General features: G+C 48.7%; 1 protein-coding gene across 1 annotated transcript; it reads right to left on the bottom strand.

Annotated features, from left to right (window-relative positions):
• Positions 1-2,586: 2,586 nt before the first annotated feature.
• On the bottom strand, positions 2,587-5,066 carry LOC119310259 (cyclin-D4-1-like). Its single transcript, XM_037586063.1, has 6 exons — positions 4,570-5,066; positions 4,373-4,459; positions 4,178-4,276; positions 3,896-4,097; positions 3,666-3,778; positions 2,587-3,426 (listed from the first exon to the last, which is right to left on the bottom strand). Exons 1-6 carry the CDS (start codon positions 4,864-4,866, stop codon positions 3,157-3,159), a joined length of 1,068 nt encoding a protein of 355 aa, XP_037441960.1. The 5' UTR covers positions 4,867-5,066; the 3' UTR covers positions 2,587-3,156.
• Positions 5,067-10,812: the final 5,746 nt, after the last annotated feature.

Here is a 10,812-nt window from a genome sequence, read left to right as displayed (position 1 = left end):
GCTAGATCAGTCCAATAATCCATGTGGATAAAAATAACACTGCTAATTAATCACTTCTTATGTGGTCTTTTCACTTGATGGATATCTGCATGACGTTGCATTAATGTTTCTCATGTTCATCCCTTGTGCATTAATTTTTGGTTTTCAAAATTATAAAAAACATATGTTTTAAACCGTGTGTCGAAAATCAGATCCGTTTTCATCGTTGAAACCCTCGCGACGTGCTCTTCAAAAATAGATCCCGCATGGGGATGTTTCGACGAACTAGTCTGCTTGCCAACTAAACATCAATGTGCGCGCAACTAGACTACATTGCCGCGCCAACTGAGCATATGTATGTGTCAACAGTCCTACCAACTAAACATCTATATGTGTGCAACTAGAATATATTGCCGCGTCAACTGAGCATATGTGTGTGTAATTAGTCCTGCCAACTAAACATCAATGTGTGCAACTAGACTAAATTGTCGCGCCAACTGAGCATATATGTGTGTAACTAGTCCTGCCAACTAAACATCAATGTGTGTGCAACTAGAATAGATTGCCGCGCCAACTAAACATATGTGTGTGTCAATAGTCCTGCCAACTAAATATTAATGTATGTGCAACTAGTCTTCCTGCCAACTAAACATCAATTTATGTGCAACTAGACTACATTATAAGCCAACTAAACATCAATGTGTGTATAACTAGACTACATTACAAGCCAACTAAACATTAATGTGTGTGCAACTAGACTACATTACAAGCCAACTAAACATCAATGTGTATGCAACTAAACTACATTACAATAAGTCTACTATCTCTTAATCTCCATTCTTCAGCCAATAAGTCTCCATGTAACGACCACCAGCGCTAATCGAAAAAAAATCACCAAAGCTGCACGCAGATCATACGCATTGGTCATCTTTGGCCGTCCCAGTCCGGCAGCTACCATGTAGAAAGATAGAACTAGCCTGCCCTCGGTGAGCTCTAGCCCCGCCGCCACATCAATCCAGTTGCTATGCGCCTGGTACAAAATCTACAGCAACCACACATGCATGAATCATGAGTTTCACGGTTGGCTCCGTAGATCCTCGAGTTGACCTCAGGCTCGATGGAGATGCGGGACGCACCGCGGCCCCCGGCTCGAGCGGCCGCGTCGAGCAGATGGACGAACAAGAGGGAGGAGGATGTGGGGGTCTCGGATCCAGGGCGGCGGGGATGTGCAGATCCGGCGTCGATGCAGATGGAGAGGAGGCCCGACGCGGCGGTGGTCGACAAGGACGAGCTTGACCCAAGGCGGGGACCATCCATGGCGGCGCCCTGTGTGGAGGAGTGAGAAGGAAGAGAGAGAAGGGAAGGCAAGAGGGGACCGGCGTGACTTGGATCCTGGTCGCCGGCGAGACGGCTCGTCAGCGAAGGAGCGCCGGACGGACGGGGATTAGTTGTTTTCCTTTTCTGAAGAGACGCAACTACTGAAGAGAGACAGCGACGATTGTTTTTGTCGGCTAGCGCGGCCGCTCGTTTTGGTTAGTTGGTGGCCGGCCATTTTTTAGATTTTAGGCACATTAATTGCATGATGTATCGAGAAGCGGCGATCTGCTCCCCGAAACAACAGGCTGACCCCCAGCCTTCGATTGCCCTATAAGAATGTGGGAAAGGGGGGAGCCAGCAAATCTATCTAACTTGCCCCCTTGTTCCTTAACCCCGACGCTCAAATCTCCCAACTAGCATTATTGCCTTGGGATTCACCTCTCTTTCCTCGTCCGCCGCTTAAGATGGATGACATGGAGGAGAGATACAGGGTTGAAACCCGCGGTGGAGGGCGGTTTATGTGCTCCACCGTCACCGTTGGTACCGAAGCATTGTTTCTGCTCTACCGCGGGCGGTTTATGTGCTCCACCGTCACCGTTGGTACCGAAGTATTGTTTCTGCTCTTCAGTACCTCACGCTCACCAGATCAGACATTCAGTATGTTGTGCAACATGTTTGCTTGCATATGCACTCGCCTCGTGATGTTCACTGGTCTCTGGTCAAGCGCATCCTTCGGTAAATTCGCGGCACACTGATTTATTTGTTATAGCGTGGCAATCTTGAGCATCCGCAGGGTGTGGTTTTTTGAGGGAACACTTTCTGATGCGGTTGTTCGTTCGAGTGACCTTGAAAAACATCATCACGTTATTACGGATATATTCTTTTAAAAAAAATGAGATCTAGCCGCACCCATTTTATAACTGCAATTTGGCGAGAAGCTTTAACGAGTCCAAGAGTGGACCATACACTCCAACTAACCTAATTTCGTTAGGCAGATTCTCAACACCTCCTGCACTGTATGGCAGCAGCCCTATTTTTATGCTTGTGTTCCCGAGGTTCGTCCAGACAGTGTCTCCCCTCTTTATTTCCACGGTCTATGCAGACAACTGGTCAAACATTATATGATGGCAACAAGCTATACTATAGTGCAAGCGCAAAGCTAAAAAGAAAACCGATCGTGGATGATGTTGATAGTTCATAACCCCTAAAGGCAAAACCCACTCCCACATCTTATGGGTTTTGTCTTTCTTTTGTTTTTACTGTACTACTAGCTAGTATTGCCTCGTCATGGATCTCAATCATGCCATCATTATTTGAGGCCAAAATTTGTTTGCTTATCTCAGTTTTTTTTTCGTTTTCACAACGGAAATTAGGGAAAATTACAGAACAGTGCAAACTACTCAAGCAGCAGCTAAAACAGAGCTAGGACAATCAGTGCCTGCCACCAGCTCTTGCGTTGCGCCACTGTCTCTTTATTTTCGGGCGTCCCATCTCATCGCAGCTTTGTCTTCGCACAAAACCTTTGCTCTTTTGGGAACGACCACCATTGTCGCTGCCTACTGCTAGTAGAGTGGTAGTAGTAATTCAGACTTCAGAGCCTGGCCCGTCTTTATTCATCCATCCATGGACGTCTTTGCTATCTTGTCATGTCCACAACGCGCTGCCTTTGGTCCTTTCAGCTGCCTTTCAGCGGCATCAAAAGCTCCCACAGCCATCGCAGTCGATCCAAACCATTTGACTTGCCCACCGAGTTAGAGATGATGATGGGCGCGCACAGAAGAGACCTTTAATCAATCGACATCAAGATTTTTTTGGGGGGTATACCGGTTGGGTTGGAACATATCATCGTCCTAATCATCATCATCTGCTGATCTTCCTCCTCTTGCTGCTGACCGGGGAGCTGTCGAAGCCAGAGCTCGCGAGAGGTGACGATGCCATGGTGGTCGTCGTGCTGGCGCCATCACTTGTGCAGCTAAGGTAGCCGGCATCCAGGTCCAGCACCCCGGTGGGGCTCCGCGGCGCAGACACGGCCGGGGAGTAGGCTCTGCCCATCAGGCCTGCGGTTTTAGGTGGCGGCACGGTGGCGCCGGTGGCCTGGAGCATCGCTTCATGGCAACTCAGCAACCGCTCCTGCAGAAAGCAACAAGCCATTAAGTCGCCATGTTACAGAGCGTAAATGCGGCTCACGCGTTCCCTGCATGGTGTCTCGATAAGTACGCGCGTCTACAGGAACAGGGGCGACTGCAATGACTTTTTTCTGCATGCCTAGCGTACTGCCGCAGGTCTAAAAGGCCAAGAACCACGCCGCGACGCAGTAAATGAGACGTGGTGCCCAGACAAAAAAAAAAAACGTTGCGTGCGCGTCTCACCTTATCTACGTGGATGCAGCAAGCCGCCTTGTGGGCAGAGTGTTCTTCCCCGGCCACGGCGGCGGCCACCGTCGCGGCGATCTCCGAGGGCCGGAACTCCAGGCAGCTCGTCCCTGCCATGCGTGAACCGACCCACAGCGTGAGATTTTTCCAAAAAAATGTAGATGCATCTCTCGATATCGATCTGCCAAAGTGCCAGCCAAACAGATGTTGCGTGCGTGCGTGCGCACCTCTGGATATGCAGAGGATGAGCTCCGTGGCGTCCCGGACGGCCTGCCTCGACGGCGCATTGCCGCCGCTCAGCTGGTGGAGGAAGTAGTCGAGGTAGGAGAAGGGGGTGACGGCCTGCATCCGCCATTTGAGCGTGCTCAGGACCAGCAGCTCCATCCTCTGGATCGTCTTCGCCTCGAACACGTACCGCGCGTCCCCGGCCTGATCGAACACAAGTGCGGTGGTCATTACAAGATCTTCAGACCAACCAAATGGGTGCTTTAATTAGATTCTCATCTCACCTGCAGGTCGATGGACTGAGGCACGGAAGTTTCGTCCATCTTGGCAGCAAGAGACAAGCACGCCACCGATAGCAGCTGCGTCATCCAAGCCTTGCCCTCCTGTAAACACGAGCGAGGCTCACATGAATCAGCGCTGCAATGGCGTGGCGTGCATTAATGGCGGGCCATGTTCATAGGGTGGACGTATCTCCTTACCGGTATCTGGTAGAGCGAGAGGAAGCGGTCCATGTAGTTGACGGCCAAGCAGGCAGTGACAGGGCCGAAGCCGTAGTACGTGTGAACCTGCGGGTACACCGATGGATTAATCATCACCGGATCGACGCGAACGGGAGCGAATCAGAGGCGAGACGGAGAGCAAGACAGCTCGCGTCGATTAAGGAAAGAGAGCGCACCTTCCATATCCAGTCGACGGCGTCCATCCGCACGCGGAGATCCACGCCCCCGGCGCGGAGCCGCTCGGCATAGTCCTCCCTGGGCATGTGCTCCGCCTCCGTCGCCACCCAGCGGGCCACGCATTCCTCGGACGGCAGCGGGAAACCCGCTGCGAACTCGTCGTCGCCGCCGCAGTACGGAGAGCCTTCCGCCCTCGCTCCCGCCGCCGCCTCCTCGCCGTCGCCGAAGCCGAAGATGCTGCTGCTGTCCTCGGCGCAGAGCAGGATGGAGGCGGCCATCTCGTAGTTCGGGGCCATCGGTCTCTTCCTTCCTGGTAGTAGATGATACGACGATACACGGCGCAGATGGCTCAGGCGCGGCTCGCTCCACCTCCTCGACGGACCTCGTGCGCCGCCTCTGGCCTGGAGCGGGTGAGGTGTGGAAGCAGAGGAGGAAGAGGAGGGGAGGGGCGGATGAGAGGAGGGGGGGACGGGTCTTTTGTACGTAGCGGCGTGCGGACAAGGGAGGGAGGGGTGTTTCGGGCAAGAGGTAAAGACGGGCAACGGAAGCGGGAAGCCAAATTTTCCATGGCGCTTTCGCTCCTTGAACCCCTTTTCTTTCCGAGTTTGTACTTTGAGGCGCCGTAATGCTTTTCTATCTGGCCCTTTTTTATTATTGTTTTTCCTTTTGCGTGAGCGAATTCCTGCATTACTTATGTCTCTGAGTTCTTCTATCGTGTTTCTTTCATATTACTATATTGCTTTTACCGCTGCACTCTGGCAAGTACGCGTAAAAGAGATATGCACTGCCGGTGTGAAATGGGTGAAATGAAATGTGATGATTGCAGAAGACGGTGTGAGATCATGAGGGGTAAGAAAAGGAAAGAAACGGACACACGTGACGAGAGCGACAATGACACCTTGCCTTTGTCGAATGATAAGCAGGGCGTTAACGGATGACAACTAACATATGAGCATGATGGTTCTTCTGTGGAGGGGATCTTCAGCAAAATCTGCACAGCTAAGATTACTTAATTATGTTAGTTTATTTTTGGACCCCAATACTTACGATTTTTAGGGCTCAAGGCAAATAGCCCTCGGATCAAGATCGAATGAATGGCAATTTTCCGGCCTTTTTTGTGCCAAATGGCAAATTTCGACTCTGATCATGGCAAATCCTACAAAGTTGGCATGCCAAGCCTGGGTGTTTGCTAGATAACATTTTTCTCTTTTTGCAGAAACAACCTTTTATTTATTAACACGCAATATATCTTAACATAGTTACATTGATATATTACTTTGAAGAGTTGCATATTTGCAACAAAAAAACTAGATAAGTTGCAACTCCGAGAACTTCAAATATGCATGTATATCAATGTAGTAGACCCGCATACATGATTTTGGCCACATCTTGGTCTGAATTTATATATATGTTTCTCCGGTTTTCTCAGGTTTCACATTATAAAAGCGCGGCTCTTTGCAAAGCACATATATAGTAATTAATTTAACATTAATCAAGCAAGCGGTAAGCACGCCACCAATAGTAGTTGCGTCATCCCAGCCTTTAGGCCATGCCGAGTTCTTTTAGAGCTCGGCAAGGCCTATCTGATATGATGTTAGTGAGTGTTCACCCATAGAAACTTTTTCTCTCGATCTTGATGTTATTTTGTGGCGTTAAAGGTTTGTTTGAACTCCCTTAAGCACCAAGGTTTACAATTTTTGTAACATAAATATTCCAGACATTTACAAAACATTTGAAAATTTAAAATTATTTCGAATACTGATCTCATTAAAATTAACTAGTTTTAACAAAAAAATCTAATTTAAATTTTATTTGAAATAGTTTGGACATGGCCTAGAATTTCAGCATTCCAAAATTCTGGGCACTCACTAAAATGACCAAAATTCAAAATGGTGTTGAAATCCGTCCAACGTGATCAAGAGGTGGTTCTACAATGATTGACCATGGCCCTCTTCGGTATTCGCTTGGGACACAAAATCAGATCCAACGAGCCTCGTGGGCTGCCTGTATGTAGATGATACACACGACGAGTTTCTAGACCCGACCAAAGGATAATATTGTCCACTTCCCTATTTTATGTTTGCTAATTAGTTTTCACATTAAATTAAGGGATATGCCAACTGCTGCACAACTACCACGTAATAATCTAGTAAATGATGCATTTGATTATGTTGCATTTACAATTGCATAAAATGTTTCAATGGCATCATGTGTTTCAATGCAAATTTTCAACGAGATTCACTTGTTTCAGCTACATCTAACATATTTAATGTAGTGTTTACTAATCGTTAAACAAGTAGTAGTATATGTTTACTGAAGAGTCGCCCCAAATAAAACTCTAGATGGCTCAAAAACCATAGTGATTATCGCATAACGCTTCCATGTCTTGGGATGTGTTGCACTTTTGGCAATAGACAAGTTAGTCGGGTGGTGGCTTGCAAATTTCATTGGTTGAATCCACTTGTATTGCCACAGAAAATGCAATGACGAGACAGAGCCACATCATCTGAAACATAAGCCTTGCCCATAAAATGATGGGCTAAATTGCTAAGCGAGTTGCCATTTCTCAATCGATTGTGAAATAACTATTCTCGATCAACCCTTAAACCATTGGATCCTGCGCAGTTAGTCATGCAGTTTTTTTAGTTCTTGGTGTACATTTTACATTTTTATTTTCATGTTTTATATTTTTCTATGCAAGTACAGTTGCACGCTCGAGGGCAGAGCGCATAGTTTTAACTACATCGACTGAGATCCAGCCAAACCACATTAAAAAAAAATCCTAGTAAATGTGATGTGATCCAACTCCGCTTTCTAAAGCCGACTCAGTTCAACTCGGTTTGCAACAAACAGCGAAATAAAATGTACTCCACTGTAACGAGCAATTCACTCGTCGTTTGCCATGCCGCTCTATGCTACATTTTGCACGCACATTGTGCCATTGAATTGCAACGCAGAGCCTCAGGCAGCTCTAGTGCTAGCCAGGACCCAACGAACCCTTTGACCGCACAGACAAGAACCAGGCTCGCCGGCCCCGGTTCGCGCCACTGTTCACCTGTGATCAGACCCCTCCCTGCACCGCCACTGCAGCCATGAAATCGCAACACTGGTGACGCACCTTATTGCTGTACGATGGACTCATTGATAGCCGCTGCCTCGCTCGCGTTCTCGTCGGGCACCGGCGCGAGCGAGCAAGCCATCGGATTCCCGCTCGGGGAACCGCCCGGCCACGCGCGCGGCCGTGCTCTGCACGCACGCGTCAGCTTTAAGCTTTAGCCCATTTCGACGAGCTAGCTACCCAGCCAGCCACAGCGGGGAACGATCTTTGAGTATGCTATTGCTCGGGCTACGCACGGGCGCGCCCTCCTTATAACGCTGGTTTCTTTTCTCCTGCCGGAACGGATCCTATAGAGTCAGGAGCTCTCCGGTGAGTGTGACCCGTAAAAGTACCCCGTTGGATCAGCAACGGTATCGTACATGCGTACGTCGTATATGTACAATTGTACATACGCATACGACTGTGCGCAGGCATACGGCGCCATCACTGTGGCAGTCACTTTTATGTGCGGCACAGTCCCACGCACTTGGGTAGTACGTACTCCTACAGCATTGACGTTGATGTGCGTGTTCTCACTCACAAAGGGGCCATACGATACGATCGATCGACCACGTACTGTGGCGGGACGCAGCCAAGGCCAAGTCCCCCGCTCACACTCGCTTTGCCCGGCTGCCTGCATGCACTGCATGCATGGTCCAACAGACCGGCAGGACGATCGATGACTGCTCCGTCGAGATCCGAGCTCTCGAAATGGCCGCCTGACCATTCCAGGAACGCCTTTCGCTGCGTGTTATTTAACGCCCGCCCGCCCGGCCTGGGTTGGTGGTGACCACCGCCCCGCTCGCGGCAGCGGCGGCAAGTTAGGTGCAGCGCAGCGCACCGCAGGGCGTGTATAATAACTGGCGGGAGAACGTAGCGGTGTGACTGTGACTGTGTGTGGACACGCACGCAAAAGCAGGAGTCCAAAACCAAAACACATGGCGCCATGGTGCCGACTGATGGTGAGTGGTGACTGGTCGGGACGCAGGTCCTGCGATGGATGGTCGACAGTTCACTGCGTGTGAGTCGTACCCTGAACGCTGGGACACACACTCTCTCTCTCGCTGTTTCTGTCAGTCATTCAGTCCCGCGAGACGTGCTGCAGCTGCAAAAAGTCGGTGCCTCGATCGAGTTTTCCGCAGCCACGACGCGTAGCTAGAGTTCCACCCCGTGTCTCCATCGTGATCGGTCGCCGTACACGGGCCACGGCCATGGAAATACGGAATCGAATCACTAAGGCCGCGCTTGGAATCGGTGTAAATAAATACAGGTGTATTTTTCTTACGAGTGTATCTTACCGGCCAGTAGTGATTTGCAGGTGGAAACGAAAACGACGGCCGGTGGCCTGTAACTTTTACAAGTGTATTCAAAGTAGAAACGACATTCCAAACAGGGCCTAAAGAATCACGTATGGGATACCCGTAACAGTGAGCTTTAGACAATCATAACTGCACCGGCTTAGTTTGCAGCGCACTGGTGATCACTGGTTGCGTCGTATTGTGACCTAGAAGGCTAGAACTGTATCAGCTTATGGTTGCAACATGCTGGCAATGGCTGGACGCCTCATATCGTATTATACTCGTAATCAAGCTGTACGTATTAGTCACCAATCCCTAGTAAAACCAAGACAAGCAGAGGGGGCATGTTCCGCGGCATCGGTTCCCGTAAAGATGTCTGTATATGTATATAACCATATGATAATCCTACGAGCAGTAGCTCCGTATAGCTGCAGGGATCGATCGGAAGTCAGAAGAGAAGATTACAAGGCAGTAAAAACAAGACAAATGGCAGGCTAACCCACGGTGCTCTGCAGCGCCATTGGCTTTTCTTATTTGACCGGTCTGCCTAGTTTCTTCAGACCCGAGGCACTGAGGCAGTGAGTGTCAGTTACTACACATGAACCGAGGTAAATGCATTGTTGGTCCGAATAATGGAATCGTCGGTACGTTCCTGGTGGCTTTCCTTGACAACATGGAGGTGAGGTTAAGCCTTAAGCGGGGGAGGCGCTACTGTCCAAGACTGGAGACGACGGGATGGAGCTTTTACTTTTGGTTCTTCCGCTTGGGCGCTCTCGTCATCAGATCATCCGTGACTTGATCAAGATGAGTTGGTATCACCGTTGACATATTGCATCTATACTACACGACTGTACGTTCACACCACATATGCATGGATCTTTCAGGCAAGTGTGTCATTTCTGACGATCATCTGCGTACTCATGCATGTGGCATTCAAACTTGTAGCAGCCGGAGTCTTAGATCTCTCTCGCCCGGTCGTCTGGATCATCATCTTTTACGTATCCTGCAACAATTTGTACGCGCGAGGTAGGTTTTACTAACCCCACACACGGTGGATCGGTGATCAACGGCGTGCCTCGATCAGCTGCATGCAACATTGTATACAGGAATCAAGATGCACACAACTAAGTATCTGTGTGCCATACAAACTGTCATATTGAGATACTCCCTCCGTCCCGAAATACTTGTCAGAAAAATGGATGAAAATGGATGTATCTAAAACTAAATTGCGTCTAGATACATTCATTCCTCCGATAAGTATTTCCGGACGGAGGGAGTATTTGACAAACAGTCTATCGATCGCAGACTAGATACTACCTCAAAGGGTCCCGAGCCTCCGATCTAGGAGCAAAACGCACTGGCACATCATTGTATGATCTGTGATACTAATCAACAGTTTAGTTCGAAAGGTAAAAACTACTTGCACTGTTTTATAATATAAGAAGTTTTTTGACATAGAGATAGTAGTACTATTCAACATCGATATATTGCACCACACCCTCAACATAAACAAATATGAGAAATCTTACTCTCGAATAGCCTTTCACCCCCCTTTATTGATAAAGCAACAACCAAATCCACGCGGCAAGTTATTTAAGCACAAGGACAAATAAAATTTAGGTCTAATGGGCCAGAAACACAAACATGCCGAAAAGCAAAACAACAAAGTTATACAAGACTGTTAGACTGTATATACGTAGCCTCTGTATATCTGTATTATAACATTGTATTGTATCCTTTGGGTACCTCTATATAATGAGATAGCCACACCCCAGGTTATGGGTGTTGAGCAGTTCCCAAAATACTTTGTTCCACGTCGTCTTCTCCTCAGGTGTTCAGTGGTGTTC

This window comes from Triticum dicoccoides, chromosome 5B (assembly GCF_002162155.2).
Source record: "Triticum dicoccoides isolate Atlit2015 ecotype Zavitan chromosome 5B, WEW_v2.0, whole genome shotgun sequence".
Lineage (NCBI taxonomy): Eukaryota > Viridiplantae > Streptophyta > Magnoliopsida > Poales > Poaceae > Triticum > Triticum dicoccoides.
The sequence above is the reverse complement of the archived record's forward strand: the minus strand, read 5'-3'. Positions and strand labels throughout refer to the sequence as shown.

What these genes read in the sequence shown, in the direction of transcription:
- LOC119310259 (XM_037586063.1), bottom strand. Translation starts at nt 4,866, where the DNA reads ATGGCCCCGAACTACGAGATGGCCGCCTCCATCCTGCTCTGCGCCGAG. An exon ending in CATCCTCTGCATATCCAGAG is followed by an intron (nt 3,779 to 3,895) that starts GTGCGCACGCAC and finishes CACGCATGGCAG; the next exon opens with GGACGAGCTGCCTGGAGTTC. An exon ending in GCTGCATCCACGTAGATAAG is followed by an intron (nt 3,427 to 3,665) that starts GTGAGACGCGCA and finishes TGCTTTCTGCAG; the next exon opens with GAGCGGTTGCTGAGTTGCCA.